Consider the following 19,073-nt stretch of genomic DNA (forward strand, 5'->3'; position numbering starts at 1 on the left):
AGTCCTATCCGCAAGTTATATCGAAAGTATGTACAAGTGTGAGTCCATTGAGTAATTCCCATGTTACCCTCAACTCACCTAAAGCTGGGGCCCACTTGAATCTAAACCAGGTAGAGTAAAAGTTCATTGGGCACACATGCATTACTTTCAGAGGGAATGAGATGGAAACATAAGAGTATAAGAGTAAGGACTCTCCCCTCCCACTTAAAAAACAAAGGCTTCTGGGAGGAGCACTATGCCAGTTTTGTCCTTTGGGGGCTGGCTACATGGCAAAAGCTCCTGCTCACCCCTGGACTCTTGAGACCCCGCCTCCAAACATTCCTGACTCAGGGGTCACCAACATCCAGGTGCACCCCAGAAATAGAGATCAGCTCCTCACAAAAAATTGGTTGTTTTAGAGCGGGGGCTCTTCAATGACAGAAGGAAGAAAGGAGGGGGAACTAAAGTAAAACGAAGAAAAAGAAAATGGTGTAGAACAAAATCCTGTGTATTTATGGGAACGGTATGAAATAGTATCTGAAAGATATCCCCCCTCCCCGACAAAGCTCTATGCAAATTGCCTACGTTGTATAGCTATCCCATTCCCTCTGCAGCATTTTCTTCTCTTCACTTGAGATAAAGGAGTGACGTGGATGGACTTTTCCCACCAAGGGCTTTTCCCACCAAGTTGCTACTGTTTTTAGCCTGATGAGAATCTGCACCTTCTAAATAAGATCCGTCCCACGCTACAGCAGTGTGAGACTTTATCATGGTAAAGCAGCTTTTGGACATGTGTGAGTAGGTTTTCCCTCCGTACACTCACCCTCCAGCCTGGGTGCTGGACCAAGGAAAGACCACCTTCACTGATTCCTTCCTCTTGTCTGCAGAAATACCTTCCGGGAACTGCCTTTCCCATAGACTTTGTACCTTCTTAGGACAAGAATCTTTGAACTGACACTCCAAAGTGATGCATCAGCAAATATGAGTAAACAAGCAAAGGATTTCTGCTCATCTGGCTCCCAGTCTCTGAGGGTTTTTCTGCCAGTTTGTTTCTGTGTTAGTGGAATAGCTTCTTGTAATCGCATGTTCATCACTTGTTTATTGTAACACAGAGTAGAGAGTTGCATGTGTGAATGGGTATTTTTATTTAGTTATTTGTTTGTTTATTTATTTATTTATATACCGCCCTCCCTGGAGTTTATTGCAAAAGTAGGGAGGAGCATGTATGAACAAATATAAGTGATATCTCTTCTCATTGCAAAAATTGCCTTTTAATGGAGTCTGTTCTGACTCATACACGCACATACATCATTTGATGTGTTTCCTCTTCGTGCCTCATAACTGAATCTGTGCATGGACTGCACTGAAAGACACTGTGGTTCCTGACACTAGTGACAACCCATTCACACCTACAAGCCATCCTTGGATGTTGTCACCCTCATGAAACAGCTACAAGTTTTGTGGCATCACATGTAACAAAGTCCGGTGTATGCGTATACCAGACTCGATGATTTTTAATGTAAAAACAGGAGTTGTGCGAAGCAAGCCCCAAGAAGTGAGATTTGCAAGGCTGTCTCCAAATATGAAGGAAGACTCATGGGGATCTTTCCCTCTCCTGTACACAAATTAAATTGTGAAGTGTTAACAAAATGTATCAGCATCACAATGACTTGTGAAGTGTTAACAAAATGTATCAGCATCACAATGACTTGTGAGCTATAAACTTTTACTTAAACTACCAGGAGCTGCCTCTTGTGGCGCAGAGTGGTAAAGCAGCAGACATGCTGTTTGAAGCTCTGCTCATGAGGCTGGGAGTTCAATCCCAGCAGCCGGCTTGAGGTTGACTCAGCCTTCCATCCTTCGGAGGTTGGTAAAATGAGTACCCAGCTTGCTTGCTGGGGGTTAAAACGGTAATGACTGGGGAAGGCACTGGCAAACCACCCCGTATTGAGTCTAGAGGGCATCACCCCAAGGGTCAGACATGACCCGGTGCTTGCACAGGGGATACCTTTACCTTACCGGGAGCTGCAAGGGAGGATAGTACAGAAATGTAACAAAATACATAAATAGTTTGTTAATGTTACTTTATTTCATGTTGCTTTATTTTTAATTAAGGTGACCAGATTTTAACATTGGTAAAGTGGGACACCATTGACTGGGGGCTTTCTTGATTAAGAATTTAGTCTATATGGATCAACCAAAATTTTCATAGAATGCAAAAATAGTATTGTAATATACATTTTTTACTTGCAACATAAGTACAATTTGCCAGGTGCCCCCAGATGTCCCTCCAAAAGTGGGACAATCTGGTCACCTTATTTTTAATTGTCTGCAATTCGACGACGGTCTGCAATTTGGTAAATGTACGTCGCCCTGAACAGGTCTTCGGAAGGCGGCAAAGAAATCTTCTAGTAAATACTGTGGGAACAAATTTGGAGTCCAGGGGCCCCTTGGGGCCCAACCAAGTATTACTCAAGGTGTGAGCTTTCGTGTGCACGCGCACTTCCCCGCGTGTTTGTGTCGCTTGATGGATCATTCCAGGGAGGCAGCCATGTTAGTCCTTTAAACCGAAGTCCAGGGACACCCCAGAAGGTTCCTGTCAGCCTCAGCCCCCTTCAGAATCGCAGGGAGGAGTGCGCGCCTGCCCGCTCCCTTGCCCCCGAGGAAGCCGAGGCAGAACCCATGAAGGGGCCCCGGGCTCCGGTGCTGCATCTCTCCCCCTCCACACGCGCGCGCCCTTGCTGCGGAGAGCCGGGAGAGGCGCGCGAGGCCGGGTCCTGCTCCCCCCGACGGCTGTGCGCGGGGAGGTGTGTCCTGCGCCTCGGCCTCCTTGCGCGTCCGGATGGGCGTGCTCGGCGGCTCGCTCCCCCCGCGCTTTACCGAAGGGGAGGAGTGTGCTTCGGGTCCGTCCTCCGTGTGCAGGCGAGGCGAGGCGAGGCGAGGGGCGGGCGGCGCGTCTGGGTCTCGCCTGCTTTCCCGCCCTCCCCCCCCCCCCCACAGACGCAGGGCTTTCCTCCTAGCGGCGCTCCCGTCCTCCCCGCCCCCCAGCCCCGCGTCTCCCGCCAGGAGCGAGCGCTGCAGCGGCCGCCGGGGTGCCGCGCGATGTGAGGCGGGGAAGGCTGCCCTCTTTGCGCCGCCGCCGCCGCCGCCTCCCGCTCCGCCGCGTCCCTTTCCCTCGGCTGGAGCCGTGCCGCCGCCGGTCTCCCGTCCTTGCCTTCCTCCCTTCCCTCCTCCCCTCCCCGCCATGCCGGACCAGATCTCCGTGTCGGAATTCGTGTCCGAGACCAATGAGGATTACAAGTCGCCCACCGCCTCCAACTTCACCACCCGGCTGGCGCAGTGCCGGAACACCGTGGCCGCCATCGAGGAGGTGAGCGCGGAGAGCAGCCCGCACGGCCACAGCCCGGCCTGGCCTGGCCGCCTCCTGCCCCCGTCCCTTCCGCTTGGAGGGAAGAATGGAGGGCGCCCTGCCCGGCTCCCCTCCCGCGCCTCCGTCGGGCACAAAAGGGGCGCCGTGCCCGCCCACCTGGGGGGCTGCGCCTCGCTTGGCAACCGCAGCCTCCTCTCTCCACCTTGGCCCGCCTCGGGGCTCTTAATCGGGGGAGGGGGCGGCGTTGGCGCAGATTTCTACCTGAGTGCCTCGGCCACCCCCAGGGCCAGGCGGTGCTGCCACAAAGGGCTTGGCCGCCTTGGAGTGGAGTGGGGCGGCCACCTGTATTTGGCACCCCCATTGGGGTGGTCGGCCTGGCTCCGGCCTGCCTCTTCACAGCACTAGAGGAGAATGCCTGTCTTTTGAGGGGCTGGAGGGGGGAGTGCAGGGAGGATTGACCAGGCTACCATCAAGGTAGCCTCTTTCCCTTCCCCTGCCCGGATTCTGTGTTGCAGAGCAGGGCACAATAGGATTGGGGAGCTGGGCAGCGCTGCTTACTGGGAAGCCAGCCCTGCTGCCTTCAGGGCCACTAGAAAGTATGCCCAGGATGGCACCTTGGGAGTCAGCCCCATTGAACACCCGTGGACGTACTTGGGTGTAAATATGCTTAGGAGCAGGCTGTGAAGTTTTCCCCTGTGTCTGGGGACAGAGGCTTCCAGGGCAAGGATAGTCAACCTGTGGTCCTCCAGATGTCCATGGACTACAATTCCCATTTGCTGGCAGGGGCTCATGGGAATTGTAGTCCATGGACATCTGGAGGACCACACTTTGACTACCCCTGTTACAGGGGACCAAGCAATTTGTGAGGGATGCTTAGATGTGACTATGGCTGCTGCATTTATGATAAATGTTCACACACACACACCCCTCTCATGGTCTTATAGACCCAACCGCGGTTTCCATCCTGTGTTGCTTCCCAAACCCCATTTCCAAAACAAAGGAACTAGTTCCTGGCCAGGTTGTGAGACTTGCTTGACCACATCTGCTCAGCGGGGACCTTCCTTTTGTTGACTCTACATACTTTACTCCCTTGTCCTCTGTAAGTTATTAGCAGTCTCTGGCATGTGAGAATTCCAGTCAGGATCCCTTCACACAAAAGAAGCAAAAATTTTTTTGCATGCTTCCCCTTATGTCTAGTGCTTTACAGGCAGAAGGCATTTTTGCAGGGTTAGAACTCTGCTTTTGTTCATCTCCATGCTTTGTTAAGGCAGAGAGGATTGTTAATTCTAGTTGGGCATTCTTCACATTATTTCATAGGGATTTGCAAAGTACAAAATCTGATCTGTAAACTCTAAATTCAATACCGATGGCAGATTCCCCCTCACCCAATGAAAAGGATGGGAAAAATATGGATCCCTTTCCCTCTTCACTGCCATGGGGCAGATTTGGGGGCATGTCCAAACAGGGTTTAAACGCCTCTCATTTGACACATGTGATCTGTATACCGGCTGCATTTTTATTAGAACTGCAGCATCTCTGAGCCTCCATCATAACAACTGTTAACATAGTTACTGTACAAAGTCATGGTCAATCTACTTTTTACTGCATTGTAAAGCAGGCTTAGAAGGTTTCCTTTGCCACTTTTTTGAATACTTCAATTCATATTCACTTTCTTTTTTTTTAATCTGAAGGTTTATTCTTTTTTTGTGGTTGCAGTAATTCTCTTCCTCCCCCCACATATACATTCTGTTTTGCTTTTGAACTACTGTGCTTTGTTTATGCCTCTTAAAACCTTTATTAGTATATTCTCAGAATCTATGGAAATGCAAAGCAGATCCTTACAAGGAAATGTGGCATTTCTGTGAATTGTGCGATTAGTTGAAAACTTGGTGTGATCATTTGTGCTTAGGGTAGAAGTTAGCAACCTGTGGCTTGTGAATAGCCTCTGAAGTGCCAGCCTCTTCCCCTGTGAATTCCATCCATCTCTTCCACACAGGCCTGTTGGTGGGGAGGTGCTTCGCCATGGGGATGGGTTATGGGGGCCTAATGCAACCTATGGTCCATTTGTTGTCTAATCCTGGTCTGAACCAGTGATTAAATGGTACTTTTTTCCACGAGCTTTAAATTGCAGGATTGGAAGGGATCCAGAGAGAATTGATTTGTTTCCACTGTCCTAACACAGGATCTTCCATTTCCGAACCCTATAAGTAACGCTTTATATGTTAATCCATACTCTCTGCTTCTCTATACAGCAGAAGGAGAAATCCCTCTGATATTACTGATATGTTCTGGGTTTACGGAGAATGATTATTTTTAATTTTAAAAGATTAAATGCTTATGATTTAGGGGAGCAAATCGAAAACATGATCTTAAGCCACCAAGGGCGGAAGATTAAAAGGTAAAAGAAAAAGTGCATTCAGATTGTCACTTCATGTCTTATGATCATGAAATGTCCCTTTTTAAAAAATCTTAATGACTCAGGCACCAGAATATCCTGATTTGTGAATGAGTGTTATTCACAGTTCTCTGGTGGTGATAAATGTGAGTTTTCAAGCGAGGAAGGATTTTACTAAACAGGATTCTGAAAGCATGTTGCTATAATAACTGGGAAAACTAATTTTAAAAATAGAAAATGCTTGATTATTACTTATGATGATGATGATGCCATCTAAGCACAGTTGCAGCCTTCTAAGCCTGTTGCTTTCAGTGGATTTAGAAGGGTATATTACAATGCTTATAATGTGAATTTAGGCAGATTGTGAGTGGGATGGCAGAAGGGATTGTGTCCGTGCTTGGCTCCTGTCACCCCTTTTTGCAGGCCCAGATAAATGCCAATCAACACTTGGGATCGGGAGGCAAATTTCTTCCAGGCCAGGCTGGCCAGGGATTCTGGTTTGGGGGAAGCAGCATCATCTGGACGTGGAATTGGCCACACTCTGGGTGGGCAGATAGTTGTGAATTTCCTGCATTGTGCAGGGGGTTGATGACCCTGGAGGTCCCTTCTAATGTGATTCTAATGGCACTTTAAATTTGCCAACATTTGTTGCAGATCATACATAGAAGTCAAAGCAGCACAAACTAACCAGAGATATTTTCACTACTGGATATTGAACCAATTATTGAGACCCAATGCTGGGCTAGGCCAAGGGGGATCCAGGTTGAAATCCATATTGGCCATAAAACTGGCTGCCGGGCCAATTATTCTGGAAGCTGGGACCAAGCCCTATGAAGATAGGTTGAGGGACTTGGGAATGTTCAGCCTGGAGAAAAGGAGGTTGAGAGGGGACATGATAGCCCTCTTTAAGTATTTGAAAGGTTGTCACTTGGAGGAGGGCAGGATGCTGTTCCGGTTGGCTGCAGAGGAAAGGACACGCAGTAATGGGTTTAAACTTTAAGTACAACGATATAGGCTAGATATCAGGAAAAAAAATTTTCACAGTCAGAGTAGTTCAGCAGTGGAATAGGCTGCCTAAGGAGGTGGTGAGCTCCCCCTCACTGGCAGTCTTCAAGCAAAGGTTGGATGCACACTTTTCTTGGATGCTTTAGGATGCTCTGGGCTGATCCTGTGTTGAGCAGGGGGTTGGACTAGATGGCCTGTATGGCCCCTTCCAACTCTATGATTCTATGATTCTATGATTCTAATTATTCTGTATTTCATGCAATTGTTGTGAGGATAAAATGGAAGAAGGGCTCAAGGCAACGTATGCTGCCCTGAACTTTTTGGAGAAAGGATAAAAATTTTAAAATGCCGTAAATAGAGATTCTTGATGCAAAAATAATTAATTTTCATTTATCTCAGACTTGTTCATTATGCTTTGTATTAGGGAATGATGCTAATAAAAGTAATATTTTACAGCTCTGTCAAGAATTATTCACTAAGAGTGCATAGAATTATGCAAAACTGCATTAATTAAGGCCGTGTTGCCAGTAGCTCTGCTCATCTGCCAGTATTAATTTCTATGGCAAATCTGGCACAACTTCAGTGGTTCTGAATTGGTCACATTGAGCTGCGGCAATGATTTAATTAAACTGAGCGCTTTTATTCCAGAGTGCCTAAATAGCTTTTGCTTTCAGAGTGTCAACCTTTGGCCTCTGCTGTGTAGTGTTGCAGTTCACAGCTTTTGCAGAGCTAACCACATTTAGTAACCTGCCTGGTTTTTCAAGTCTGTACATGATGCTACGATAAGGAGCAGCTCACCAGCTTCCTAAATCCTGAGAGGAAATAAAACAGCGGTGGAAATGATATTGGTCTGATTTTGAACAATTTTTACAAGCGTGTTGGACGGACGTTTGCAGAAAATAAATCTGGTGAATGTTGTGTTTTGTTTCATATGCAAATTGTGGAAACTCCAGGAAGTGCACTTTCAGTAAGTAAAATAGTCACTCCACTATGGCAAACGATGACTCATTTTAAATAATGGAAACCTGCTTAGGTACATGTTTTCAGACTAAAGGTCTAGTTGTCAAAAGGTGGTGGTAAACGAGTTTGCAGGCTGCCGGCTTAGTGGATTTCTCATATTAATGACACTAAAGAAGCCCATGAAGGAGATTCGGGACCATCTTGTGATTAGTTCTGTGTTGAGGACTTTAGATTATTATAGTTTCTGCCTTACCACTTTTTAAAAATTGCTGGAGCAGTTGCCTTCTGCTGTCCATCTGCTGTTGTGTGAGCAGGTACAGAAATCATTAAACTAAAACCCTTTTTGTTTTGCTGTCCACATTCTGTTTTTCTTAGAACATGCAGGGAATTAGCAAAAATCCACTGCTGGAATGGGTATTAAATGTTGACATTGGTACAAGTTGACGGCGACAATCACTGAGGATATTTGGGAGATGGAGACTCTTACAGAAATATGCAAGACTCTCTTTCAGAACCATACTTTTGTGGTTGGGTATTCAGGAGTATACCCCTTGACAGATGCCTATGAGATCTGGCTCCTCGCTCCCAGCGGAAGAAGGCTTTTCCCTCTGGCTGAAGGAGGGGCGGGGGATGGGTACTAGAGAAGGTTGAGTAAGAGGTTGCCATCTATTTTGTCTATTTTTCGTTAGGGGTGTTTTATGGGGATTTATTGTATTTTTTACTATTTTTATCTTGTGTAAACTGCCATGAGTCCATTGGAAGAGCAGCGGTATAAAAATCAATTAATCAATACCCACCCACCATCCATCCATCCATCCATCCATCCATCCATCCATCCATCCATCCATCCATCCATCTATCCTGCTCTCCCCAGAGGCTATGAGTGTATATTGCATATCTAGGCTGCATTTGGGTACAAATACGGTTTGTCCCCGTGCTCCCATGTGCCCTCTCCCTTCACCATAAAATTACAAATTGCCATTGAAGGAGTCCTGATTTCAGAAGCCAACTCCAGTTTAGTGTGATTGATTGATTTTAAGTATTTATGTGCTGCTGAGATGACTCAAGGCAGTTAGATGGTTAAATGGTGGTTGAATGCTCCATTGAAAGAAGTAATTGCTGAATGCAAACACTGGGTAAACTGGTGTTTGTTTCCTTCCTACAACATAGAGTTGTAAACCACATTTCACTTAATCCCAGTTGAAAATCTCTTTTTGCAGGAAGGAAAGAAACATCATTTTGTACAGGTGCTTGGATCTGGACATTACAGAGGATCAAGGTTTCTGAAACTACTATGACTGGGATAGGTTCCATGTACCAGATTGTAGCAAAACATAACATTTGGAGTTACTTAATATAGGAAACATGATCGTATAAAACACATAATTCTTTTTCTGTAGTCACTAGAAAAATATGAGAATCTAGGCTGTATCTATGAAATAGAGCACAGAGAAATGTGAAAAAAAATCTCAATTCTCCTGTCCCATGGACCAAAACAGGTTCTGCTATACTAAACACACCTTATTCCGATGATGGTGCCAGTTGAGCAGCACGCAGAGTAGTGTGCCATTCAAGGGATGAGTATAGAAAAGCAAATCTAGGTTGTTTGGGCAAGTGAGTAACAGAGAGCAGTGAATTTGACCTGGGGAAGATTCCTTTATAATCCAAGAAGTGATGATCAGTTGGACCTGAGCATGAAATAAAACCTGCTCATCAAGTTTCTCTGAGAGAAATAGATTCAGGCGGGGAGTTGTGTTGGTCTGAATCAGCAGAACAAAGTATGGTTCCAGTGGCACCTTGAAGGCCAACAAAAACTCACACCCAGAATTAAACTTAGTTGGGCTGAGAGAAATATTTAGCCTTTCCATGCTGATCTAGGCCTTTAGGTATCCCAGGACCACTTAATAGCATTACACTTTACAAAAATGCACCCTGAAACTTATTTGTTAGTATCTATGCAAATTTTGCATCACTAGGCTGGTATATAGGGATATTTGTTTTTCAATTCTGCACAAGGTTGGCACCTAGAAGTTTGAATTCATTTTTAAACCTAGAATATTAAAATAATTAAATTCCATGTTTGAAGTGGTTTGGGATGCTCTTTTCCAGGTTGACATAAAACCATTTCACTTTTTCAGTTAATAAAAACCAGGAGGGAGTGGGTTTCAGAATTCGCTAAGAGTTTTTTAAAGAACTTGGGTTGGATCCTCAAGTGTCCTTATGCATGCAGGAAACACTTTCAGTGACATACAAGTGGGATCCACACTCAAGAGACAGTTTGATGCATTGAATTCCATACTACTCCCACTGGTCTCCAGCTCTTAGTTTTTCGGGTGACATGGGAGACTGCAGAAAACGGGAGGCGGGAAATGCTCCTTCCAGAAACAGAATGTATTTTTCAGTACACAAGCAACTAACTATATCTTATTTGTAAATGTGTTATTCTTTGTATATTTTATTCCTGTGTCCCTTCAAGAATCATGATCCACTTCTGTGGATCATGTAGCTTTTTGTAAAAATCATGACATACATGAAGCCAAGTCCATGACTTCAGTTTGGGAAGTTTAGTGGGGTAAACCACATTACCAATAAGTAGAGCCATTTTAAAACGTATTTTTTGTTAGTGGTCATAAGGAGGGAAGATTTTATTAGAAATATTTAGGTCTTAATATATAAAGGATTCTGACTAATTAGAAAGTGACATAATATCAGGCCATGAGATAGCCTACATGCTATTAGTGGGGAATTTTGGACCTCGTACTGTAGGGAAGGGTAGAGCCTCTTATGGCGCAGAGTGGTAAGGCAGCAGACATGCAGTCTGAAACTCTGCCCATGAGGTTGGGAGTTCAATCCCAGAAGTTGGCTCAAGGTTGACTCAGCCTTCCATCCTTCCGAGGTCGGTAAATGAGTACCCAGCTTGCTGGGGGGTAAACGGTAATGACTGGGGAAGGCACTGGCAAACCACCCCGTATTGAGTCTGCCATGAAAACGCTAGAGGGCGTCACCCCAAGGGTCAGTCATGACTTGGTGCTCGTACAGGGGGATACCTTTACCTTTACTGTAGGGAAAGATAGAAAACAGGTCAATGATTTCTTTTGTTTCAGCCCATCAGTACCTCCTGGTGCAAGAGTGGAGTAGTTTGCTTTTTTCTGAACTTAGAAGAGCCTTTTCTTGCGACTGCTGTTATGGTACATGGCTGCCACACAAAAGATGTATCGCATGCTCCAGGCTGTGCATGTACATTAGCACTTGATGAATTTATTTCTTGGAATTCAGCATAAGCAATGCTCATTTATTTATTTATTTTACAAAATCTACGTCCTGCCTTTCTGTCCTCACAAGGACCATCAAGGCAGCTAAGTAATTAAAACATACACAATGGAAGCATGCTTTGAAACTAACCAAAAGGACAACATGTCATTAAAACAATTAAAACCATAATTAAAATATATTTAAAGGCATAAAGAGAACTATTAAAACATTGGTCTGGAGAAGGGCAGGAAGTACCACAGTCAAAACAAGCAGCTGGTACCTTGTACTCCCAACCTCATCAAGACCATATATACACACACACACGCACACGAACAGCCATTTTACCACATCTGTAGTTGATGTGTGGTGAAATTCCTTGCCAATTAGTGGGATGAGAGAACTCACTGCGAGGCCATTCTGTCCAAAGGCTCATCACAGATTAAAACAGGTGAAAAACAGCATGACCTTGACTCCCTTCCTGCCTGCCTTTGTACTAAAGTCGCCATGAAAAGAAGTTGTATTTTGGCTAGAGCAATAGCAGATGTGATAATGTATTCTAATAGACCATTTGATTGTGTGAAATGTTGGACAGTGGTCTATAATTTTTGGCCTATGATTTGAAGGGATAAATTAAGTGGAGGATCCATATTAAATACAGGACGGTCCAAGTGCAAAGCTCTGGCTTCAACTGGGAGGCTGTGATTTTTTTCCTGAAATCATAGCATCTTGGGCACAGGCCCAGAAGTGGGGGTCGAATATGACTGGTGCTAGAGAAGACTCTTGCGAGTCCCTTGGACTGCAAGGCGAACAAACCGGTCAGTCCTAGAGGAGATCAGCCCAGACTACTCCTTAGAAGGCCAGATCCTGAAGATGAAACTCAAATACTTTGGCCACCTCATGAGAAGGAAGGACTCCCTGGAGAAAACCCTAATGCTGGGAGTGATTGAGGGCAAAAGAAGAAGGGGACAACAGAGAATGAATGGAGTCACTGTAGGTGCAAACTTAAATGGACTCCGGGGAATGGTAGAGGACAAGAAGGCCTGGAGGATCATTGTCCATGGGGTCACGATGGGTTGTACACGACTTCGCACCTAACAACAACCTGTCCTTGATGTAGCCTGGGGCATTTCTGGGGCCACCATCTACTGATTCTTGCTCCATCTGCTGTTGAAGCTCTGGGCTTTGCTTGGGCAAAAGCTTCTCCCTCTTCCAATGGAGAGGGGGATAGGGTAACATGTGCACAGGGCTCCTAAGATGTGGGAAGTCAGGGAACAGGCAATGGGACTTGCCTACCATAGATTTGGCAGCACACTTTGTCACATTTGGATCCATTCTTAATGGAACATGGGTGCTTTTTCTAGCCATTGTGGTTGATGGTCTGCAGTAGAAATTTGTCAGAGACCCTTGGAAGTCAAACCTTGCCCATTTCACCTTTGAAGAAGATTTGGGCATGAATCTTCTCAAGGTTTGATGGCCAAACCTTATCTGCACAACATAAATCCGGAGACCATTGGCCTCTGCTTGGCTCCCTGGAGTCTTTGTGCCAGAGGTCACTTGGTTAAATAAATCTGGCCAGTTTGTGGCATTTGAGCATCCCAACTCTGATTTTAAGACATTGCAAACTGGAGTTTTTGAGAATGTTAAACCTACGCTTTCTAGAGATAATGCAGTCAAAAAACAAAGCCAGCGCACTGTTTTTTAAATCAGTACCATGTTGGGTGTGGCCTGATGGTGTCATTAGGTGAGTGGATGATGCTCCTGGCTCCTGCATTTTTGGATTAACTCCTCGATCCAAAGAATATTTGTATAAGCCTGAGAAGAGATTGCAATGAGTTTTGCTTAGATGGTGTCATTCTACATTATTTATTTAAACTATATTTGTATTCCTCACTCTCTGTCATTTTGATTCCCGAGGCAACTAACCGCAACTGAAATCAAAATAACTCTTAAATAAAAATGCTGCAATAAACATTGAAAACAAAGAAGAAATAAGATACCCATTAACCACAGCTATCTTAAAAGACAATTAGCAGCATAAAGAAATTAAACACCCATTAAAAGACAGGATAGCAATATAACTTAATTAATGTAATAGTAGTGTAAAGGGCAGACAAAGCATCGAAACACTGTGATACAGAAAGCTCTTTTCCGTTGTGGACATATCTCTCTTCAGCATTGGAAATATTCTAAGGCAGTGGTCCCCAACCCCCGGGCCCGGTGCCGGGCTCCCTCTTCCCGTCCCCCCCACAGCGAGAAGCTCGCCAGGCTGCGAGCAAATCAGCCACCGAAGCGGCCGATCAGCTTGTTGCCCGGCAAGCCTGTTGCTTTGGGAGGGGGCAGGAAGAGAAGCTTGCCGGGCCACAAGCTAATTGGCCACTTCGGCAGCCGATTTCCTTGCGGCCTGGAGGGGTGGGGAGAGGGAGCACCAGCCGCCGGCATGCCGGCGGCGCAAACACGCACGCGCAGACTTGCCGCCCATGCGCGTTTGCGTCCGGGGGCACAAACACGCACGCACGGCAAGTCCGCGCATGCGCGTTTGCGCTGGGGCTGCCGCGCACACGCGGGGCCCCAGGTCGCCCTCTCCCCGCACCCCGTCGCAGCGGTCCGCAGCCTAACAAAGGTTGCGGACCACTGTTCTAAGGAAAGATATTCAGAGACAACATCAGTTCTCATACAAGCTTATATGTGAGGTGAGGAGGGAAGACAGCATGGTTTAGTTCTAACTCTTCAGATCTCAGAAGCTAAGCAGGGTCCATACTTGGAAGGGAGACCACCAAGGAAAACTCTCCCAAGGAAGGCTATGACAAACCAACCTCTGCTTCTCCCTTCTCTTGAAAGCCTCTTGCTGGGGTTGCCATAAGTCAGCTGCCGCCTGACGGCACTTTAAAGACCTACCCCATAAGTGCTGGGGTCCCATTTTATTTAGGGCTGTCAAAGTAATAGCCACCATTCTAGCATGATCCTCAGCTAATGGGTCAGGTGAAGCTGCCTGTAAAGGAGGTGTTTCAGTGAGTGGGTTTGATTGAAGCTGACTAAAGGCACTGTAAACCTCAGGGGAAATCTGGGCTTCCATATGTACTTGGAAATCTTTCTCAACTAGGGTTTCTTGAAGGCCATGGAAGGCTTTCCTGAATGGGTAGGAGTTAATTTTTTATAATTTTTAAAATGTGTTAAACATTTATCAGGTGATATGATCCAATGTGGTCATGTTGATTTGCCCTCCCTCCCAAAATGGCCAGTAATGGGCCTCGAGGGGGTGCAAAGGGGAGGGGCCCTGGGTGGGCGTGTACTCGGCTATGCTTCCCAACCATATTCTACCTAATCGCAGCACTTTTGAGGTTTCTCAAAGTGTGACAAATGTTTCTGGGGTTTCTCATGTGTAAAAAAGTTGAGAAAGTCAGCTTTAGGGTGCAGCCCTGTCTAGACTAGGACAAGCAGACTTCTCTGCTTGGCTGAGTTATTGATAAACAGAAACTCTGTTTTATTTATTTATTTATTTATTTATTTATTTATTTATTTATTTATTCATTTATTTATTTATTTATCATACTTCTATACCGCCCTCCCCGGAGGCTCAGGGCGGTTTACATTATAACAGAAAACAATACATAAAACAGTCTGTAGAACATGTATAACTGATAACTAATAATTGTAACCAAATAACAACACTGTATAACAGTAAACAATATAGTAATACAAACAGGTCCAGGGCTTATTGATGGGATTCTGAGGGGGGGGGGAGCAGGGGCCCTTGGTCGCTGATTGATTACGTCTGGTCTCGGCCAAATGCCTTGTTTTAGCCTCCATGTATTGGCCCATATCTAACCCATTACTATTTTGAAGCACTGGTTTAGAACATTCACTTTCTCACCTGAAGCTGTTGGATGCAAGAAGTAGTCAAGCCAGGGTAATCTGCACCTTGCTTCAGCTTCCTGGGTGACCTGTCTCAGTGGCATATAGATATTCATATGTGATGCATCTGAGCATCTAAAGCAGAGCACCATTCTATGGTCTTGATTGGCCAATAGGCCAACATTTATCAGGTGATATGACTGTATATAGCCAGGGTCAATCTGCCCCTCCCCCCAATGGCCAGGGAGGGGCCCTGGGTGGGCATTTACAGGGCTATGCTTCCTGACCATGTTCTGCATGATCACGCCACTTCTGGGTTTCTCAAAGCCTGAAGATTGTTTCAGGAGTTTCTTACTGGTAGAGTTGAGAAAGACTGTTGAATTTGTGGAGTCTCATAATAGCAATTTCACTTAGCCAAAAAATGTCACAGTAAGGTGCTAAACATTTCAAATGAGCTCCCGGAAGAGCTACAAGCCCTGCAGGAATTGTCAGCTTTCCGCAGGGCCTGCAAGATGGAGCTCTTAAGCCAGGCATATGGTAGAGGCCAGGGCGGCTTCTGGCGTTGTCAGCTGAGGATCTCTAGTCGAAACCAACCAAGTCCCTGCTCCCAGATAGAGAGTAATAGACCTTTGCTGGATGGGGGTAGGGGAGTGGGTTATATATTTATTATCTGCCATTGTGATATTGTGTTTTAATTATGTTTTAATGGGTTTTATGGGATTGTATTGTTCTTATGAATTTCTGTAAACCACCGCGAGACATTTGAGAGCGGCGGCATACAAATAAATAAATAGATAGATAGATAGATAGATAGATAGATAGATAGATAGATAGATAGATAAATAGATAAATAGATAGATAAATAAATAAATAAATAAATAAATGTGGTCAGGGAGCCCAGATGAAGCAGCTTCCTTTGCTCTCCAGAACAGTGCACCTGAAAGACTGTGCAAAGACAGGGTAGAAAGCTAACTTTGTTGCCAACACTGCCACAGAGCAGGTACAAAAATGCAGAGGTGCTGAGCTAACCACTTTACATTTCAGCAGGCCATGTCTGGTGCATGGCAGAGGCATTGCATATACGTTCCCTACCACCAAGCCATTTGGTGTCTGCTGAGGTACAAATGGAAAGCAGGGAGGATGAGCGGATTCCTCCAGCTCTCTCCGTGTTAGGATTTGTTTAATCCAGGGCTTTCACTCTGGTGATCTTCCTTTGAATTTCATGGACCTTTCAGGAGCAGAACCCAAGGATTAAAGGGTGAATGTTCTTTCCTGTTCCGCTGGTGACCATGGAGATCACTGATAAAAGGGGACAAAATGAGGCCCATGGTTTGCATATTTGAGCCATCCTGAGGATTGGGATTCCTAGAATAAATGAACCTATCTGTTGCAGCATAAAAGCAGCAAATTCAGAACTAATTATTTGCCGATTTGTAAAAAAGCAAACAAACCACAAGGTTTCCAGTTTACAAAAGGAAAATTTGAAGCTGATTCTGATTTTTGGGCGGTTTGTTTGCTTTCGAGATGCAAATATGTAGAACTGCATTCTTCTCTACCACAGAAACAAGGAAAAATAAAAATAACAGAAGCGTCTTCAAAAGTAGCTGTTTGTGTACAGAAAAACAAAAGTGTGTTTTGAACACAAAGCACATCCCTGCAGGGGTGGCTTTTTTGGCTGAGTGAATGGAAAGATGGAATCTGCAAAGATTTGTTCGATAAACTGCTTGTTCACTGCTCTGTGGATCCAAGTTGGTGTTTTAATGATGGGAGGAACATATGAACCATTCAGTATCAAGGCTACTGTGTGCACAACAGCCTTGCAGCTTGAAATGTGTTTTAATTCATGGATGTGTCCTTTAAGAGCATAACTAGGTTGTTGTATGATATTTTCACTTCCTTGAATATCCATAAGTATTTTGGATGACCCGGAGTAATGCAGAACTAGTGGGTTTGCAAAGATAGTTTACCGGAATGCCTTTAACAAGTGAACACCGTGAATAAAACTTTGTTAGTCTTAAAGGTGCCACTGGCCCCAAACTTTGTTCTGATGCTTTAAACCAACACGGCTACCTACCTGAATCTATTAGAATGCTGTCACATTAGCCCTGTACATACATTTCAGTGTATATACAGCCCCTGCTTACCCCCAAGTGTGCCAAACTCGTAAGTAAGCAGAACAAAATTCATCTGCTCTGTTCTGGTGATTGGCAAAAGCCTTCCTGATCATGGGAGCAAGGCTGTGTGCAAAGGATATGCATATGTCTGAGTGTTGTGTACAGCAAATATATGTGGGTGACGATCCTTCATGTATTATGTATTAGTCATATACGTCTGATATGTAGTCTGGCTGTAACCCATGAACCAGCTGCACTGAAGCATTGTGAGATCAACACAGGTTTACAAACTGTGTAGTGAAGCGTGTATCTTTACTACACACTGTGTTGGTTTGTTGAGGTGTAGAACCGTGCCATAAGCTTTTGCTAATAAGTTTACTACAGGAAAACAAAATCGATGCATGGCTACATAAATGGATTTTTCCTCTAGCTGATTTTGTCCTATGTTCTACTGCAAATTTTCTGAAAAGCTGGTGCATGCTGAAGATGATGCAAGGAGAAATCCGGACGAATTCCATAAGTTGGCTGGTTTGTAAGGCCATATGGGCAAGAGGGCGAACATCTATTCACTGAGTGTGTGATTGTTAAATAGTTTAAGGGAATCTGTGTTAAGAATTCATAAGCTGCAGGCAGGAATTTCTCGGAGAGTCACTGATTTAAATAATGGAGAAGAAACCAGTCAGTGGCTATTAGATTCTTTGTTGTTGTCATGGGTTTGGTCCTCTGGTAATCCCCCTCCCCATACACATATTTTTAACAGCTGGCTAGCAATTTTAATTTCCCCCCAAGATTTACAAGTGGTGTATAGTGTACTTGTGCAAAACTTACAGCTGTTCTTCTTAGCAGTCGTGTTTCTTTAATGGCAGTTTCTACAGCTGCATCCTCAATGTTAGCATCTGACTTTAAAGCAACAAAAGCTAGAAATTAGGGAATAGCCTGTGACTTGGTTCTTTAATCCTCTGCATTGTCTAGGAATTGCAGTGTGCTGCATAAAACCACCTGCTGTGCAGAGACACCCCCCTTTTTTTGCACTAGAGTAAAGGGTAGATTATCACTGTATTTTTTTCAGCTGGAAGTCTATAATTTTGTCTAGGCATTATGTTAAGTATGTATGTGTCTACCTCAAAACAGCTGAAGAGATTATAGTGGAACAAATTAGTTGAGCATTCCTCAAAAGCTTTTGTTATATATTTTAAAAGACACAGAGGAAAAGAAGAAAGCGTGAAAACCAAGTGAACTTCTAGTGTGCTTTATTTGCTGTGGTTCATTTTCAGTGAAGGCTTCTTTTCTTTAAAAAAAATATAGTCTTGGTGAAATCTATTTTAAGGAAAGCCGTTTAGGAAGCAACATACATTTGCTAATCATTTTAATCCCTATCAATCAGGCAGGATTACCATTTTAACAAAGGCAGAAGAATGGAAATTTCCTAAGGAAAAAACAGCTCCCAGCTTTGTTTCCTGTAACCCAACATGCATTATGTAAAGAATTTATTTGCTTGTTTGTTTAATAGCCTTTATTGCCCACCTTTCACTGGAAACAGAGTTTTAAATTTATTTTGCTTTTGCAAGTCTTCAACAAGCCTTCTATAGATAACAACATATAGTGTTCTTCTGTCCCTTTAATCTGTATAAAATTGACCTTAAACATTCAGTCCAAGTGGCACAGTCATGTGGAATATTGTTAGGAAATATAGCAGTGTACATGGCTACGTGGGGCCCTTCCCCTTCCCACCCGCTCCAGGCCTATCACTGGCCACTTTGGAAGGGGTAGTTGGGTCACATATGGTCATATCACATGATAAATGTTTAACACATTTAAAAAAATATATCAAAAATGAATTCGTTCCCACCCATTCAGGAAAACCTTTCAGGGCTATCGACAAACCCCAGGATTTCATGAAACCCTGGCTGAGAAAGCCGGTTCTAGGGCTATGATCTTGTAGCTAAAAACCTCTTTACTGGTTCCCAGTCTGTTTCTGGGGTGAAGCATGTGCCAATGTTGACCTATGAAGCCCTAAACAGTTTGGAACTAGGGCATTTAAAGGGTCTGCAGCTGCCAGGTACCTGAGCTGCCAAGGGAAGGATGGAATACGAGTGTATTATAAATACATAAATCTTTGATGTCTTCTGGAGGCTGTCCCTCTTTC

The 19,073-nt window shown here is 44.6% G+C and overlaps 1 protein-coding gene across 2 annotated transcripts in view; it reads left to right on the forward strand.

The window, feature by feature from the left end:
• Positions 1-2,959: 2,959 nt before the first annotated feature.
• Positions 2,960-19,073, forward strand: part of ASAP2 (ArfGAP with SH3 domain, ankyrin repeat and PH domain 2) — a 121,069-nt gene continuing 104,955 nt past the window's right edge. The window contains exon 1 of one of the 2 annotated variants that reach the window (XM_077310424.1): positions 2,960-3,349. In XM_077310424.1, coding sequence (XP_077166539.1) covers positions 3,224-3,349 — 126 coding nt within the window. In that variant the 5' untranslated portion in view covers positions 2,960-3,223. The remainder of the gene's footprint in view (positions 3,350-19,073) is intronic. The other variant, XM_077310416.1, reaches the window with a different exon arrangement.

Source organism: Paroedura picta, chromosome 1 (genome assembly GCF_049243985.1).
Source record: "Paroedura picta isolate Pp20150507F chromosome 1, Ppicta_v3.0, whole genome shotgun sequence".
Taxonomy (NCBI): domain Eukaryota; kingdom Metazoa; phylum Chordata; class Lepidosauria; order Squamata; family Gekkonidae; genus Paroedura; species Paroedura picta.